The sequence below is a fragment of the Pygocentrus nattereri genome, chromosome 9 (assembly GCF_015220715.1).
Source record: "Pygocentrus nattereri isolate fPygNat1 chromosome 9, fPygNat1.pri, whole genome shotgun sequence".
Classification (NCBI taxonomy): Eukaryota; Metazoa; Chordata; class Actinopteri; order Characiformes; family Serrasalmidae; genus Pygocentrus; species Pygocentrus nattereri.
Genome location: NC_051219.1, coordinates 23,510,312 through 23,529,534, shown reverse-complemented (window position 1 = coordinate 23,529,534; position 19,223 = coordinate 23,510,312). Strand labels below are relative to the sequence as shown.

Genomic DNA, 19,223 nt, shown 5'->3' with positions numbered 1-19,223 from the left:
GTATGGTTGTATATATCAAGTTTGTCACAATAGCCGAACCTTTTTTGGTGCTGCATCGAACCTTTTTCTGTGATAGTTCCATTATGCACCTGCATCATTGCCTTTGCTAAAGAACCCTTAAAGAACCACCTTTTCAGAGTATGTATAAAGATGGTTCTTAAATGGTTCTTTGCATGGTGAAATTGTTCTTCTGACCAGTCATTTTAGCACAATTTTCACTGCAGCCAGTCACTTTGAGATGAGCTGAATTGCATGTTGGCTTCATTTCCATTCCATTCATGTAAAGTAAATTAGGGGGAATCTGTGCAGTAAACACTTGCATATTTACTAAAGCATATTGTGTCAGGTTGACAGTGTCAACTGGATTTTCTGCTTATCTGAAGCAGCCAAAGTGTCTAAAATTAGGCCTGATTATTAATGAAAGTATGTGTTGCATCACAAACACAGCAATAAAACAGTAATTATTTATTTAGCAGCAAAACAAATTCTACCATCATTATGAAAAAATATCAGCATTACTATTAGTATGTGCATCAGTATTAGTATTAAAAATTCATATTGAAGTCTTGTTCCTGCTCTCGCTCTCTCTCTTAGGTGTTCCTCAGGAAACCCCCACTGGAGCTGAATCTCACTGCAATAAAAAAATAAATATATATATTTTTAATATAACATGTTTCCTTATACACAACAAACTGAGTGCGTATGTGTGTACTGACCATGTGAGTTGGTCTGCTCTGTGTCAGGGTCCTCATAAAGATGCGTCTGAATATTACAGCAAAAGAAACAAGAAGAACGGTTAGTTCCTTAAGCACCAGCACACACATGTACACAGATACAGCACTTTATTTATTTTGGTGATGTTTTTCACTGCTGTGGTGAGAATCTGAACCTACTGTTCATAACACAAAATACATAAATCAACAGCAGGGGGCGGTGCAGACCTGGACATTTTTAGACGTAAAGCACTGCATGGACCAGGCTGAAGATTCTCCATAATGTGGCGCTATGAGTACTGAAATAACTTCACATTACAGGCGTAACATCACTGAATAGGCTAAATGTTGAACATAACCCTAATTCTAATGATGTTGGATCTAGCATGTAAGTGAAGTGTAAATAAAGTTCCTGTAGTCCTAACCAATGGGAGAGCTCGATTGGCTGTATGTACCGAGATACCACTGAGAAAACAATCCTGATTGGGCAATTTTCCACTCGGCTTTTGAAGACTGTAAATTGTTTGTTTCCATCCAAAACTTGATGAGAAAACATAAAACAAGCATGATGTTTACATATATTTAGAATTTAGAACTATTTTGCCAATTGTGTTTACACGCTGTGGAATTAGACCTCATTTAACATTTAACCCATCCGTGCAGTGAAACACCCACATACATGCACACTAGTTAAAACACACACTAGGGGCCAGTGAGCACACTTGCCCAGAGCAGTGGGCAGCTCTATCCATGGCACCCAGAGAGCAATTGGGGGTTAGGTGCCTTGCTCAGAACACTTCTGTCATGGACTGTCAGCCGAGAGGATCAAACCGGCGACCTTCCGTTCACAGGGATGGTTCCCTAACCTCCAGCCCATGACTGCTCCTATATATATATATATATATGTGTGTGTGTGTATATAGGAACAATATACACTACTGAAAATAATTAATAATTACATTTGTTTTTTTTTCAGTGATATTCATTTATTTACTTATTTTATTTAGATTTATCATGAGTTGCATGTAGGCAGAGCTTTATTTTAGCCCCCATTCATTTAAGAGCAGGAAGTGAGGCTGCATCCCTGTCCCTCATGGCCACATTGTTAGCAGTTAGATCCCATTCTTTTGCACTAAATGTGTCCCAAAGTCCCAAAATCAGTGTGGAACATTAGAATGGCCACACTTTCTTCAGTTAAGCACTTTTTTGTGTTTTAATGAAAAATATGACCATGATTGAAGGAATAAGAATATAATTAAAGTATAGGGTCATTCAAAGCCAAAGGACATGTATGTGATACACTCACATCTCCATGATTGTCCTGCAGTTTCCTCTTCAGTTCAGTGTTTTCTCTTTGTAAGACATTATTCTGTGCAGAAATGAAACAAACCTTATTATTAACGCCATTCATTCACATATTCGCAGCTCCAGTGTTAAAGACAAAGATTAAAGAGGACCTATTGTGCTCATTGTTAATGTTCAACATTTTATTTAATAGATTTACAGCTTCAGTGTTCCAAAAACACATCATTTTCCTCATACTGTTCATCTCTATTCACCCTCTGTCTGAAACGCTCTGTTAGAGAAGAGATTTTCTGAGAGAAAATGTTCTCAATATATGTTGTTTTCCCTTATGTGTTATTTTCTTAAGGGTCTTAACCATGTTTACTGTAGAGTTTTAGCAAATGGCCCTCAAGGGATGAGGTGAAAGGTGATAACATTCTAACCTTGTCAACTCACTCCTTTGTTGGTACTGAGATGACCCTTTGTCTTATAAACTGAAGGTGATAACAATCACCCCCTCTACCCCCTACATCTCATTTCATGTTCTCCTTCTTCACCTCCTCCTTACTCCTCCTCAAACTCCTTTCCTTCCTCCCTCCTCCCTCCAGTTTTCAATGTATATAAGATCCTTCCAAAATATTCTTGTTAGACTGAACTGCTGACCAGACTGAACTGCTGACCAGACTGGACTGGTGACCAGACTGGACTGGTGACACACCAGTGACCAAGCTGTGCCCGTGCACGATTCTCTGCATGCACGTGAATAAGACTAGACTCCTGATACAGCTGATTGACCATTGATCAACCATGCTGTACGCTGTATGTGGAAATGAACTCCAGTCAATGCCGAAGCTCCAGTCTCCTGGCTCTTCCTGCTAAATTTCTAACACTTCTGATGAGCCCAGCATGCTCTGATTGGCCAGCTCACCTACCCTGTCTTGATCGGTCGACCTGCAAAGTGGTTTCACCCCTCCAGGTTCTGCCCCTGTCCTGCAGTCTGCAGACAGACCCTTCTCTCCTGAGGAGCTGTAAACTCTGCTGTGGCTGTTTCTCCAGCAGCAACAGTTCTGCAGTATCAGTTTGATCCAGACTGGATCCTGAAAGTCAGGTCAGTGTTTTCTCCACACGGCTACAACACTGAACACACTCTTCCCCCTCCAGTAGTCGCTGTGCGCTGTATGAGGGCATGTTGAGTTTGTCGATAGGTGGGCAGTAATGACCGTGTTACGCAATTGTGTCGTCTTTTAACAAAGGAAAAGGGCTGGAATTCCAAAAAGGTGTTTCAGGCAACTGAGAAACATTTTGAGCTTTGTGACTTGTGTGTATATGCACAAAAAGATGCTAATAAAAAAGAGAAAAAAATATGAAAAAGTGTAATAGGTTCCCTTTAAAGTTTACACATAAAAAATGCTAACATCATTTTATTTCTCTTTAAAATGATAAAGAAGCACTTCCAGTGATTCAGAACACCAGCTTCTCTTTGGTGACTCACATTATACATTTGAGTAGATCATAAGTCTATGACTTATATACTCACGCTGTACGAAAACGCTCCATCACATTGACCTGCTATGTGAAATGCAGCCTCTACAGATGCTCGGTCTACTGACCATTATCAACAAAGCTGATTCATTCAACATAATACAAGGACACTGAGCTACAGCAGTTCTGCTAAGTGAACATAGTACACACAGTCTTAAAAAAGATGATTTTTCAAGCATTCTTTAGAGAAGGAAATGGTTCTATATACAACCTTGAACACTCACATTTATAAACGGGTTAAAATCACACAGTGAATTCCTGGGGGGAATCTCTCAAGGCGGAATGTTCAAAGTGCCTGATGGCTTTGTGTCCAACGGTCAGAAACACATCCTTGTGTGAGAACAGCCACCTTCACTGCCAGCTTGAGTCATCTGTTCATTGGCATGGCAGCATAAATTTTGGGTTACACAGACTATTTCACTAAGTTTGATATTATGACATGATTTTGACACTAACTAAAGATGCTTTAGAGAAGACAGCAGGTGAGGATTCTGGGGTCTGTATTTCTGGTTTCCTGAAGGCTAGCAATGTGATCCAAGACTCACTGAAAACGGCACTACTGTTCTACATGCTCTACTGACCTGTGGAGTTTGGCTTCATTCTAACATGTGTCCACTAATCTACAGAGATTCAAAGATCAGATATTGAACATTGTTTCCTGAAGCCTACAGTGCAAAGTCCTGTGTTGTTGGAGAGGGGACAAAAAGCTCTGTAACCTTGCAAAGTTTAAAGTCAGGCTCTTCAGCCACAGGTAAATTACTCTGCAAGGCTACCTAATGTGTGCCTAAGTCGGATATAAATGTGCAAGATTCCAAGGTCTGTATCTCCGGGTCCCTAAAGGCTAGCAATGCGGTCCGGGGCTGGTTGAAAAGCCACACCACGCTCTACTGTGATCTGTGGAGTTTTTTTTCTCTTGTTGTTTGGCATTCCCTTCTTGTTATTCATGACATCATCAGTGATTATTTGAAGTTCACTCAACTTCCATCACATAACTGTTATGTAGTTAGTCACACGGTATCAGCTGGTATCATAATTTTGAAATTGGTGCATTTTTTGAATATGTGTACGCATGGTATCGGCCCAGTACCCAATACCATTATCAGTATCAATGCATCCCTACTTTTGATTAAATGTGTTTTAAAAATATGTCTCCAAGCATTTGACACCCTAACAGAACTGCAGTTGATTTGTATGGAGGTTAGCATGTTGTATATTTTCTGACCTTGTGTCTGAGAGCCTCCACCACCAGATCCCGACTCCCTCTCAGACTCACACTCTGCCGACTCGCCTGAAATGCATCACCGATCACCGACACCAGCAGGTGGGACTGGGAGAGGAAGAGTGGAGAAGACAAGAGCAGTTAGCATGTCTCACCTTCAGCTACACACAGTCCACAGCTGTTACAGTGAGAGAGGTAAAAACTCTCATTTATACTAAATTCTAACAGTGGGGGAAAAAAACTCATATCCTACATTTCCTTATCTTATTCAAGATGTGTGTTGCTTTATATACCAAAAACAACCATAATTTATTTTTACATGACCATTTCCCATCATTTCATCCCTTACACTGTCAAAAAAGCTTCATGAAGGGAGTGGTGGTAGTTAGAACCAGAGTACTATCTACAACCATGTGCATGCTTGAATGGTTCTTTGCATTGTGAAAAGCTGGTGGAGTTCCATAAATACATACATACATATATATATATATATATATATATATATATATATATATATATATATATATATATATATATATATATATATATATATATATATATATATATATATAATTTCCAAATGTACAAATCAGCTCTGGTCAGTAGGGGGCACTTATGGACAGTGCAGTACTCACAAACTTCCTGCTCTGGAAGACATAGCAGTGGAAGGTGTCAACCGCCGGGTGTTTAGCAATGAAGCCGAATAGTTTAGGCTGCGTCTGATGAACAGCACAGAACGAGACGGAGGAAAGAGAGCATGTATAAAGCATGAACTGAGAGAGAGAGAAAGAGAGAGAGAGAGAGAGCGAGAGAGAGAGAGAGAGAGAGAGATAAAGAGAAGAGAGAGATAGAGAGATAGAAAAAAGATGGACAGGGAGAGACGAGAGAGAGAAAGATATGTGGTGTTAAAGAGAGAGAGGGAGGAAGAAATGGAGAAAAAGAGAGAGGGATAGAACAAAAGAGTGGAAGACAGATAATGAAAAAGATAGAGGTAGAAGGGGAAGAGAGAAGAGAGAGTCAGAGTGAGAAAGGGAAAATGGTGAGAAAAGGGGGAAGGAAGTTAAGAAAGTTAGAGACAGAATGAGGAAGAAGGGGTGAGGAAAAAGAGAGTGAGAGAATGAGAGCAGAGAGAGAGGTAAGAGAGTGAAGGAAAAGAGAGAAGAGTAATCATTATAACTTTAATATTTAGTGCTTAAAGCTGTAATAACCTACTTTAAAGTAATAAATAATGGTTACACTCTGAGCTGTTGCTGTTATATTAATGTGTCTGTCAGTAGATGACAGCTTTGATCTTTGATCTGAATCAATCTCTCTCTGATCAGTCTGCTGCAGAGCTGATAACCAACTGCTCCTCTCAGGCATTACCTTCGTTTTATGCTCTAGGATGTCGATGGCGCTCCTAGAGATGAACAGATGCACTTTGGCCTTCTTCTTCTTCACCTTCTCTCTCACTTCTCTGTTGGGTTTCTGGGAGAGATATGAAGGAGATGAAACTTTTTATTGTAAAAATCAATCTAAAATATATCTTTCTGTATTTTTTGAAAAGTATATTTTAAAGAAACACATTTAAACTAGAAAAGTATGTTTCCTGAAACTTTAGCAGTTGCCAGGTAGTTGCTAGGGTGCTGTGAAACAGTTAATATTGTAACGCCGAGGAGCGAGGAGGCGGACGTATACGCTGAGATAAGCGACTTTTATTAAGGGCAAATCCAGGGTCATGGTCAAAATGGTCCAGGTTCAAATAGCCTATACGGAGAGCAGGAGGGACAGACATGACCAAATGAACACAGAACCTCAAACAAGAACCAAACACCACGAGAATACAATACACCCAACATGATCAAACATCCGAACAACAAAACAACAAGGGGCAAACACAGGGCTTAAATACAACAGGGATGATGAGGGACAGGTGGAAACAATCAGGGGCAGAGCCACGAAATAAGGGGCCGGACTAGATGGAAAAACAAATGCATGTGGAAGACCAAAACAAAGGGGCACATGGACAATCAGAAAGTAAACTGAAAAAGCAAATGGAGTAGTGGGAGGAGCCAACCATGACAGATCCCCCCACCTAGGCGCGCGGCTCCGAAGCGTGCCAAACAAAAACAAAACCAAACAGACACAAGAGACCAAAAACAGGCAGAACTAAACCAGGACAGGAGCCGGGACAGAACACGGGACAGTCACAGACACAGAAGCAGGAACGGGAACAGGAGCAGGGACAACAGGAACCAGAACGGAAGCAGAAACAGGAGCAGGAGCAGAATCCAAAGGCACAGAAGCAGAAACAGGCACAGAAGCAGAAACAGGCACAGAACGTGGAACAGAACATGGACGATCAGAAAGTAAATTGAAAAAGCACACGGAGTAGTGGGAGGAGCCAAACATGACAAATATAGTATTTTAGGTGGCTGCTAAGGTGTTGCTAACAAGCTTACAACTCAGTGTGAGATCAGAGAGTTCTGTGCTCTTATTCTCATGGAAAAATGGCTCTCGCACAGCGTGCCAGACTCAGTGATCCAGTAATGCACTCCGTCCACCACTGGAACCACATGGCATCGCTGGGGAATAACAAAGGCAGCGCTGTCTGCATCTACATGAACAACAGGTGGTGTTCTGATATAAAGACTGTTGAAAAATATTGTTCAGCTGACTTAGAGCTGCTGATGGTGAAGTGTCAACCTTCTGTCTGCCTAGAGAGTTCAGCGCTGTGTTTATTCTGGCTGTTTACATCCCTCTATATGTGAACTCGCCACGGCGCTAGGGCTACTGCATGATGCCATTAGTAAACAAGAGACCGTGCACCTGGATGCCGTGTTCATTGTTGCCGGCGACTTTCGACCACTGCAACCTGAGGACTGTCCTCCCCAAGTATCATCAGCATGTGAACTTTCGAACGAGGGAGAGTAACATACTTGACCAAGTCTACAGCAACGTGAGGGGGGCCTACAGGGCTGTGCCTTGGCCACACTTCGGACAGTCCGACCACATCTCCGTATTCCTCTGCCCAGCATACAGACAACTCCTCAAGCAAGCACTTCCAGTGAGTAAAACTATCAAAGTGTGGAATGACGAAACTGACCTAGTGCCTCAGGACTGCTTTGGCAGTACAGACTGGGATGTGTTCAGAACTGCTGCTGTGAGAGAGGACTGTACTGTTGATCTAGAGGAGTATGCTTCTGGGGTAATGGGCTACATCAGCAGCTGCATTGAAAGAATTGTTCCTACAAAGCGCTGCAGAAAATACCCCAAACAGAAACCTTGGATAAACTGTGAAGTTTGGTCCATGCTATGTGCTTACCATGCTGCATTTCTTTCAGGCAACGCTGAAGACTACAAAATGTCCAGATATGATCTGCATAGATCTATGATAGAGGCCAGGAGAGACAGGCTGAAGCTGGGTGGATACTACATCACCGTGGACTGCTGGTGCATGTGGCAAGGACTGCAGCACATCACCCACTACCAGCAGACGAGCAGGGTGGTCACAACCAGCCACACCACACTACCTAGTAAGCTGAATGAGTTCTATGCGTGCTTCGAGGCCCTCAACCATGGCTGACGCTATGGCCAAGGAGAGCCACAGAATACATTGCTCACTGTGACATCAGTGGATGTGTGCAGGACCTTGAAGAGAATAAACCCACAGAGAGCAGCCAGCCCAGACTACATCCCCAGGCATGCACTCAGGGTTTGCTTATCAGAACTGGCTCATGTGTTTGTGGACATATTCAGTGTGTCCCTCGTGCAAGCTTTTGTGCCATCCTGCTTCAAGACCACCACCATTGTTCCCCTCCCAAAGAAAAGCGCTGTGACCTGCCTAAATGACTATCGCCATGTTGCACTCACCCCAATCATGATGAAGTGCTTTGAGAGAATAATCATGAGACATATCAAGGAGACCATTCTGAACACCATAGACCCTCTTCAGTTTGCATCCTGTCGGAACTGGTCCACAGACAATGCAATGAACACTGCGCTTCACACAGCCCTCACACACCTGCAGGGCAAGGACGTGTATGTCAGAATGCTCTTTATTGATTACAGGTCATTCCATATAAACTCTCAGAAAAGCTCCACACCCTCGGACTGACACCCACCCTCTGCAACTGGGTACTGAACTTTTTAACAGACAGAGCCCAGTCAGTCAAAGTCGGCAGCTGCACATCCAACACAAGATCAGTGAGTACAGGGGTCCCCCAGGGCTGTGTGCTGAGACCCCTTCTATACACGCTCTTCACGTATGACTGCATGGCCTCCCAGAACAACACCAGCATCATCAAGTTTGCTAATGATACTACAGTCACTGGACTGATCACTGGTGGGGATGAGACTGCGTACAGGAAGGAGGTGGCTGAGCTGGTGGCCTGGTCTTGTGACAACAATCTTTCCTTGAATGCAGACAAGACCAAGGAGGAAGTGGGAGCTGCACACACCCCAATACATAGGTGAGAAAGAGGTGGAGAGGGTGAAAACCTTCAAATTCCTTGGCATCCACATCAGTGAGGATCTCACCTAGTCTCACAGCACACTCCTCATCATCAGGAAGTCCCAGCAGTGACTTTCTAAGAAGGCTGAGGAAATTTGGCATGCCAGGCAAAATTCTCAGCACCTTCTACAGGAGTACGATCAGGAGTGTTCTTAACAGTTCCATCATGGTCTGGTATGGAAACTACACTGCTCAGGACAGAAAGGCTCTCCAGCACGTGATCAAAATGGCACAGTCCATCTCAGGAGCAGCCTTCCCCTCACTACATGACATTTATCACACCAGGGTCATCAGGAGGACCCACAACATAATCAGGGACAGTACACACCCCCAGCATAAACTCTTCCCACTCTGCTACAGGAGTGTCAAGTCCAGGACTACAAGACTGACAAACAGAAGCTATTCACAGGCCATCAGGCTTGTGAATACCTCACTCACTATACTATTATGTTACTATTGTTTTTAGTGTTATTTTTTGCAATTTTTCAATTTTTTTATTCTAAGATTATATTAAGATTATATTTGGTGAATGGATGAACAACAAAGTAAGAATTTCATTGTACAGTGTAACTGCCTGTTTCTATTGTGCATATGACAATAAAACTCATGAATTTTGAAATTGCTGTGGAATCCCAATTGGTTGCTAGGTGGTTGTTATGAAATTCTGTTTGCTAAGGTGTTACTAGGTGGTAGCTATGGTATCCAAGATGGGTACTAGGGTGTAGCTAGGCAATTGCAACGACATTCCAGGTGGTTACTAGGGTGTTTCTGGGTAGTAGCTATGGTATCCCAGATGGTTGCTAGGCTGTTGCTAAGTGGTTACTATGGGACCCCAGATGGGTGCTATGATGTTGGTAAGGTGTTGCTAGGTGGTTGCTATAGTATTCCAAATGATTACTAGGTGTGTGTCTAGGCAGTTGCAATGGTATTCCAGGTGGTTTTAGGGTGGAGCTATGTGGTTGCTATGGGATTCAAGGTGGTTGCTAAGGTGTTGCTAGGTGGTTATTATGGTATCCCAAGTGGTTGCTAAGGTGCTGCTAGTTAGTGGTCACGGTATCCCAAGTGGTTATTAGGGGGGGCGCCAGGTGGTTGTTGTGGTATTCCAGGTGGTCACTATGGTTTTTCAGGTAGTTGCTATTAGATTCTCGATGGTCACTGAAGTGTTGCTATATGGTTGCTATGGTACTCCAAGTGTTTGTATGTTGTTTCCACCTTACTTTAGCTACTGCAAGAAAATCTATAAGTACACACACACACACACACACACAGACACACACACACCTTCTAAGTCACTTATCTTTTTGGGTTGTGGGGATCTGTAACTAAAGTATACATATTCACAAAAATCTGTTAGCAGGAGTTATGACTTCACACGAGTTCTCTTACTTACCTTAAAGATATTTTGTCATAAGATATACATACTAAACAAATCATAAAGCTTATGTCTCTATGAGAAAGTTATTGACTGTGATTATCTGTAAACATGTATTGATGTAAAGCTCATTAGTTATTAATGAATGGTGTACAGCAGCATTTATAAATATGAATACACACAACAACTACATTTTCAAATTCTGTGGTTTCTTGTGGTATCTTTCTTAAGAAAGATGGTTCTTCAAGGGTTTTTTCTGTTCAGAACCATGAGTTCTATACAGAAGCATCTCATGCTTAAATGGTTCTTTGCATGGTGAAATGGTTCTTTAGAGCACCAAGAAAGGGTCTTCTGTTGTTACAATCTTGACATCATCACAACAGCAGGACCCTTTTGGGTGCTTTACAGAACCATACACATTTTCTAACAATCTAAAGAACCATTTCAAACTGCAAAGAACCATTAAAGGATGCCAATAGTTCTCTATACAATCTTTAAAAAGATGTTTTTTCAAGCTCTTTTTAGTGGGAATGTGTTCTATACAGCACCAAAAAAGGTTGGTGCTATTATTACAATGTCAAGCTAGTAACATTAGCAGAACCCTATTTGGAGCTCTGTAGAGCCATTTTCAAAAAAGTTCTATATAGAACCAAATACAACACCACATCTTAAGAAATCCATCTGAAGAACCATTTCACTATGCAAAGAATCATTTTAGCATGTAAATGGTTCTATGGACACTCTTAAACACTAAGGTTTTTTAGGGGTTCTTTAGTAAAGAAAATCATTCAATTTATGAGTTCTATATAGAACAATTTCCATGCTTAAATGGTTTTTCGCATGATGACATTGTTCTTCAGATTGATGAAGAATGTGTTGTTCTATGTAGCACCAAAAAGGGTTTTTCTATTGTCATGAGTATGATATTGTCACAATAGCAGAACCCTTTTTGGTGCTATGAAGAACCAAAAATGCAGCACATTTCACCATGCAAAGAACCATTTAAGCATGCAAATAGCTCTATATACACTCATAACAAGGATGGTTTTTCAGGGTTTTTTTATAGTAAAGAGAGTGGTTTTGTTTAGAACTATATATTCTGTATAGAACCATCTCATGCTTAAATGAGGACCTTTTAAAAAGATTCTCTATAGAACCATATACAAAACATTTTCTATCAATCTGAAGAACAAGTTCACTGTGTAAAGAACTATTTAAGCATGAAATGGCTCTGTGCAGAACGTATGGTTCTAAACAGGGTAGGTCAGTAAATTTAAGTTGGATTTTTTACAGTACAGTGAAAGCAGTTAGCAAGAACTGATTCTCCAGTGTAAACACTGTGATTGTGTCTAATTTAAATTGTGTTGTTGTTGTGAAGAACCTGCAGAGATGCTACTGCCTCAATCAGGATCTGCATTCCGTCTGGACGGACCACTTCCACACGGTCCAGGAACTAAGGATTAGACTCACCATCAGTTAACACCAACCAAACACACACACACCTCATTTCACTGTACAGTGGTTTTCACTGGACAGTCTTAAAAAGATGGTTCTTTAAGGGTTCTTTATTAAAGAAAATAGATCTATACCGAACCATGGACACTCAAAGAACACTCTGCATGATTAAAGTGTTCTTTGCGTCAGATTGATGGACAATTGATAGAGAATGTGTTGTGCATGGTTCTATATAAAATACAAAATGTAACATTGTTACAACGTTGAGCTTGCCACAGTAGAAGTACCTTTTTTGATGCTATATTTAGGCCTTTCAAAAAGACTCTATGTGGAACCGCTGATAACACATTCTCCATCAGTGCTGATCTTATGTGTTCTGATTGGCCCTCCTTTGTTGTGTTGCTTGTACCAAAAACAGTCAAGGCTAAAACTAATACACTATACTTCCAAAAGTATTCACTCACCCATCCAAATAATTGAATTCAGGTATTCCAGTCATTTCCATGGCCACAGGTGTATGAAACCAAACACCTAGGCATCCAAACTGCTTCTACAAACATTTATGAAAGAATGGGTTGCTCTCAGGAACTCAAAGAATTAGTATAGCGTATAGTGCTCAGAGGTTACCAGCTTTCTGCAGAGTCAATCAATACAGACCTCCAAACTTCATGTGGCCTTTAAATTAGCTAAAGAACAGTGTAGAGAACTTCATGGAATGAATTTTTAAGGCTGAGCAGCTGCATCCAAGCCATACGTCACCAAGTGCAATGCAAAGCGTTGAATGCACTGTTGTAAAATACCACCACTGGACTGTAGAGCAGTGGAGACGTGTTCTCTGGAATGACGAATCTGATGGATGACTCTGGGTTTGGCGGTTGCCAAGAGAATGGTACTTGTCTGACTGCATTGTGCCAAGTGTAAATTGTGGTGGAGGGGGCATTATGGTACAGGTTGTTTGTCAGGAGTTGGGCTCAGCCCTGTAGTTCCAGGGAAAAAAAACTCAATGCTTCAGCAGACCAAGAGAATTTGCACAATTTCATGCTCCCAACTTTGTGGGAACAGTTTGGGGATGGACCCTTCCTGTTCCAACATGACTGCACACCAGTGCACAAAGCAAGGTCCATAAAGACATGGATGAGTGAGTTTGGTGTGGAAGTCCTGACCTTAACCAATAGAACACCTTTGGGATGAATTAGAGTGGAGCCTGTGAGCCAGGCCTTCTCGTCCAATATCAGTGTCTGACCTCACAAATGAGCTTCGGAAGAATGGTTAAAAATTCCCATACACACACTCCTAACCCTTGTGGAAAGCCTTTGCAGAAGAGTTGAAGCTATTATAGTTGCAAAGGTTGGGCCGACATTACATTAAACCATATGGAATAAGAATGGGATGCCACTCAAGTTCATTTGTGTGTGAAGGCAAACGAGTGAATACTTTTGGAAATGTAGTGTAGCTTAAGCTTGAATGGGTTGAGCTAAACTTTTGTAGGTTGAATAGGTGGATATATGCAAATGTGATGGTTTTAATGACATCACAAAAAGAATGATAGGCTGTTTTAGTAGTTTAGCTTAGTTTAGCTGAAACTTTCGATAATGTTTCTATACTGCCTCAAACTTTAAACTTTTATGTTTAAAATAGTGAAGAAAATCAGGCCCAGTCCCATTTGTTATTTTTACCCCTACCCCTTGTTTCTGAGAGTCACCTTGCCCCTGAGATAAAAGAGGTAATGGTTGAAATACTCTCCCCCCGAAATAAAAAAGAACATTATTTCATTAACAGGCTACTAGCGGTGCTCTGTAGACAACCCTGCCAGTCTGCAGTGATAGCAGAGGAGAGAAAGGTTAGCAACCTCACCTTCGGGCTTTACATTTAAGTTACATACACATAAGTTACATTTAGGGAATCAAAGACCATCAAAGACGAGGGGCAATTATTTATCACCCACCCCTAATTCTTCAGTGATACTGAAGTCAGATATTTGTTACCTTCCTTTTCCACCTTAAATGGAGCAGCATTTACATTCTGGTGCTTCACGTGTCAGAATAGCTGGACAGTTTAAGGTGGAATGGGTACTTTAGCTGGCTGGCTACCAACAGGGGTGAAATGGAATTGGGCCGAAGTTTCATGATATTGACACTTTAACTTATTTCTAAATCTTTTTAACTTGTTTGAAGTAATTTTATTAAGTGAAATTATGTCAGTATGTTGGCAGAAATAAGAAACATAGTTGAAACAAGCAAATGCAATTTATCACTGTTTGGCTTTAAATTAAATAACCAAAGGGTGACATTTGCACAGCACTACATATTAAAATAAAATAATATACACATGGCTTAAAAAGCTCTATTGTCAAATGTCTTTTAAAATACTTTTTACCACTCCTCATTCCCTGATTAGCGTACCATACCATACCATAATTACATATGATAATGTATATTATGTAATCTGGTCTGCACTGTAACATTCTGAGCCACAAATACTGAACATGAGTTTTGGTGACAGGTTTATCTTGAAGCCTGCACTGCTACTGATGCTGGAACAAATATTTAGACATGTGATATTGTTTTTACTCTAAACCTGATACCTGCTTTAATATGATCAGATATTGCAAACTGATCAATAAATTAACAGTGTTAATTTGAAAATAGCATTTTGTAAAGCTAGGCATCTCCAAATGTTTTATGGGTGGTGTAGTTTTGTGGGAAAAGCTCACTCACTTTCACAGAGAAGGAAATCTCAGTGTCGTCCTCAATGTCACTCATCTTCAGCCCTAATTAATATCACAGAAAATGAGAGACAATACAGTTATAAAGGGGTATTCCACCAATTTTTCAAAAGGTTCAACATAATTAAACAGTTAAGATGTAAACAGAGTTGTTATGAATGGTGTGGTGTGACGCATTGGAACCAGACATCAACCTCTAAAAGCTCCCTCACAGAAATGGGCTACATGAAATTGTTTTGAATACGCTGCCTGATGTGTGACATGTTGTTTTATGAAAGAATAGTGATAAAGTTTTGGCTTAAAGCCATTTATTTGAATCCATTCCTAGTGGAGAAGTACATGTATGGTATTATAAGAAAAAATACTCCCCAAGGAAAATGTGTGTTTTCAGATTTTTTCAGATTTTCCACTACCCCCCCATCAACTTTCCATATAAAACTCAGAACACCTTAGATTCACTGGTGGTTTTGGATAGTAAATAAAATGTGTTGTATTCATGGTGACCCCTGGTTCTTATCACCACCACTGTAAAGAAATAAAAGAGTCTATAACCTTTACTACAACCATTTCATTTCAAACCAGTGGTGGAATCTCCTTTAATATAAAATCAACAGTGTGTGTTCATAATATGTTTATGATCAACAGCTGCCACAGGCTGATATAACAAAAACCATTGACTATACAGTTTCCCTTCATAGTTCTACAATTACAGACTGTAATACTTTGTTACCCTGTTCTTCAATGGTCAGGACAGAGCAGGTATTATTTGGGTGGTGGATCATTTTGGTGGTGGTGTGTTAGTGTGTGTTGCACTGGTGTAAGTGGATCAAACACAGCAGTGCTGCTGGAGTTTTTAAACACCTCAGGGTCACTGCTTGACTGAGAACCAAAAACAGTGTCCTGTGACCACTGATGTAGGGCTAGTGGATGACCAACACAAACTGTGCAGCAGCAGATGAGCTATTGTCTCTGACTTTACATCTAGAGGGTGGACCGAAAAAGGTAGGTGTATCTAATAGTGTGGACAATACACAGTGTTTAAAAACTCCAGCGACACCGCTGTGTCTGGTCCACTCACACCAGTACACACACTAACACACCACCTCCACTTCATGGTTCTAAATAGAACCATTCCCTTTACTAAAAAATCCTTGGAGAATCATCTTAGGTGTGTACATTAAAATAAAAAAGTATAATAAATTGTGAGTAGTTGTTTTAAAAGATGACAGATAAATAGGCTATATCATAGATGTATAAATGTATTAATTTAATAAGATATAGCTTAAAAAGACATTTCAATATTGTTTCAAATATTTGTAATGACTATGATTACATACAGTAATGTATGTTATGTAATTTGGGCTTGGCTGGGCTGTAACATCGCACACACTGAACATGAGTTTGATTTAAAAAAAAACATCCAGATAGAACTCACACACATTCAACACAATACATGTTCAATACAATATAAGGCATATAAATATGAATAACTTACTTTTTCGAGGGACTCTTCAAAATCAATGCACCTACGTTTCTTAGGTTTAAAGTCTAAAGTTAATGACTAACCCTTGCTCTTATCTTCCTTATTGCATCTGCTGTGACGCAACCCATCATTTATGATCCTCACAGCACAAAACCTCTCAGCACTAGCAGCTCATATGCTCTGCTCAAGCTCACACTCTGTGAACTTGAGAAACAAATGAAAGGATATTAAAGGGTTTTACATATTTTTGCATTTTAATTGTTCTCATGTCTGTTTATGACATCTTTGTACTTTTATGTTCCAAAAAACAGCCATAATTAATGTTTATATAAGTATTTTCAAACCTCTTAAAGTTTTGTCATTGGGCATTTAAAGGGCTCATATTCAGCAAAAAATGTACCACTTTACTGGTGTCAACATAACTTGTTCATAACATCTAACATTAACACTTCAAAAACATTCATAACAACTTACATGAACACCTCATAACATGTTCAAAACATCTTACATATAGTCTTCATGCCACATTCATAACATCTTACACAAACACTTCATAACACGTTCAAAACATCTTAGGCAAACACTTCATAACACAGTTATAACATTTTACACAAACATTTCATACAATGTTCATAACATCTTACATAAACACTCCATAGCATGGTTTTAGTGTCTTACATAAACACTTCATACCATGTTAATAACATCTTACATAAACAACTTCATAACACATTCATAACACCTTATATAAACACTTCATAGCACATTCATAGCATCTTACCTAAACACTTCATAACACAACCATAACATATTACATAAACATTTCATACCACATTCATAACATGTAACAAACATTTCATACCACATTCATAACATCTTACATGAACACTTCATAACATGTTCATCATCATCGTTAACCGTTTAGTCCAGATAGGGTCGCAGTAGCAGTTGGGAGAGCAGAGAATTCCAAGAATCCCAGATGACCCTGCTCCCAGGCCAACTTGGAGATATTACCCCCTTCCTGGTACACCCCCACTTGGAGGTGTCCAGGGGGCATCTGGATCAGATGCTTGAACCACCTCAGATCAAATCAAATCAAATCAAATTTACTTGTATAACGGATGTTGTCACAAAGCAGCTTCACAGAATTCCAGAAAAGACAGAGTTTTAACAATAATGTAAAACCCCCCTGGTGGGCAAGCCAGGGGCGGCAGTGGCAAGGAAAAACTCCCTCAGAACTGAGGAAGAAACCTTGGGAGGAACCAGGCTCACGAGGGGGGGACCCATCCTCCTCTGGTCAAACTACCTACAAGTGATTATACTACTAATATTAATAGCAGTAGTATTAGTAGTAGTAATGGCTAGTAGTCTATGAAAACATCAGTGTAGGGTGGGCAGATACTCCAAGGTAGGTGGAGGTAGCTGGGGTGTGGGCAGCTGGTCTGAAGTGGGTAGCAGGAGGGCTCGACAGTCAGTCATCCTTCAGTGTCCGGCCGGACATGTGGGTGGTTGTATAATCGGAAAAAAGGCAGGGAGAGGAAATTAGTTTTATTTTTTCTGTGCGTACGTAAAACAGGGAATGTGAACATTTCCAGAGTGTGGCTAACGACTCCGGCAGATCTGACTATGACAGCTTAGCTAAAAGGAGAGAACCAGAAGGACACACAGACTCAAGAGCACTCTGAAACAGTTTGGCATCCCTCCGCTCCACTGTCCACAAACCTGAAGTGACCACGTGCGAGCAGCGGGACAACAGAAAATGTGGCCCCACTTAAAATAAAAAGAATAAGGCAGAAAAAGCTCATCCCGTGGTCCAACGATAAAACCCGGACCTTAAAACAAACAGCTCGGAAATTAGAGCGGAAATGGCGTCATACCAAACTACAAGTGTTCCACACTGCCAGGAAGGACAGCCTTTTAGAGTATAGAAATGCTCTCACAGAAGCTCGCTCAGCATATCTGGCCTCGCTGATCGAGAATAATAAGTATAATCCTAGAGTTCTGTTTAATGTGATTTCCCAAATCACACAAAATCAGGCAGGTAATGAACCAGAAATCCCAGCAACTCTCACCAGTGAAGTTTTTATGGACTTCTTTAATAATAAAATTGATAATATTAGACAACAAATTCAACCCACAGTATCAAATTCAAATCCAGCTTGGCTGTCATCTGACTTGGCTGATATAGAACAAAACACAGCTGTAGAAAAGAGTCTGGAAACCTTTTACCCCCTCCCACAGCTGGAGCTAGAGAAGATTATCTCCTCTGCAAATTGCACAACCTGCACACTCGATGCAATTCCATCAAAATTACTCAAAGAAGTACTGCCAGTTATTATAAACCCTATCTCAACTATTGTAAACTCATCCCTTAGTCTTATTAATACGGAATTTAATAGGCAGCCAGTGAAGTGATGATAGCACTTGACTGACATGATCAAATTTTCTAGTTTTAGTGACGACCCTGGCTGCGGCGTTTTGGACTAGTTGGAGTTTGTTTAAATTCCTGCTCGTGCATCCTGACAGTAGCGTGTTACAGTAGTCTAGCATGGAAGTAATAAAGGCATGTACTAGTGTTTCTGCATCACGCAGGGACAGGGCATTTCTGATCTTGGCAATGTTGCGAAGATGTAGAAAAGCTATCCTAGTGATGCTGCCTATGTGTTGATCAAATGATAAATCTGAATCTATTATAACGCCAAGATTTTTTGCTGCTGAGCCAGGTGTGGCTGGAAAGTCGGCGAGATTTAAGATTAAATCTGGTGATTTACTTCTTGCTAATTTTGGACCCAGAAGGAGAACCTCTGTTTTGTTACTGTTTAATAGGAGGAAGTTGCGTGACATCCAGCCTTTCACGTATTTTACACAGTCCTCCATTTTCTTTAACCTGTATTGGTCATCAGGTTTGGCTGATATGTACAGTTGAGTATCGTCTACA

The 19,223-nt window shown here is 40.6% G+C and overlaps 1 protein-coding gene across 2 annotated transcripts; it reads right to left on the bottom strand.

The window, feature by feature from the left end:
- Nucleotides 1-453: 453 nt before the first annotated feature.
- On the bottom strand, nucleotides 454-16,392 carry LOC108438086 (PTB domain-containing engulfment adapter protein 1-like). 2 transcript variants are annotated; one of them, XM_017715630.2, is made up of 9 exons: nucleotides 16,298-16,392; nucleotides 14,795-14,847; nucleotides 12,004-12,075; nucleotides 6,124-6,225; nucleotides 5,394-5,531; nucleotides 4,762-4,866; nucleotides 2,020-2,082; nucleotides 717-762; nucleotides 454-631 (listed from the first exon to the last, which is right to left on the bottom strand). In XM_017715630.2, the coding sequence occupies exons 2-9, from the start codon at nucleotides 14,837-14,839 to the stop codon at nucleotides 591-593; spliced, it is 612 nt and encodes a 203-aa protein (XP_017571119.1). In that variant the 5' UTR covers nucleotides 14,840-14,847; nucleotides 16,298-16,392; the 3' UTR covers nucleotides 454-590. The 2 variants fall into 2 exon arrangements, with proteins under 2 accessions (XP_017571119.1, XP_037396967.1); XM_037541070.1 differs by lacking the exon at nucleotides 12,004-12,075 and having other exon boundaries at nucleotides 16,298-16,332.
- Between the last annotated feature and the right edge of the window lie 2,831 nt (nucleotides 16,393-19,223).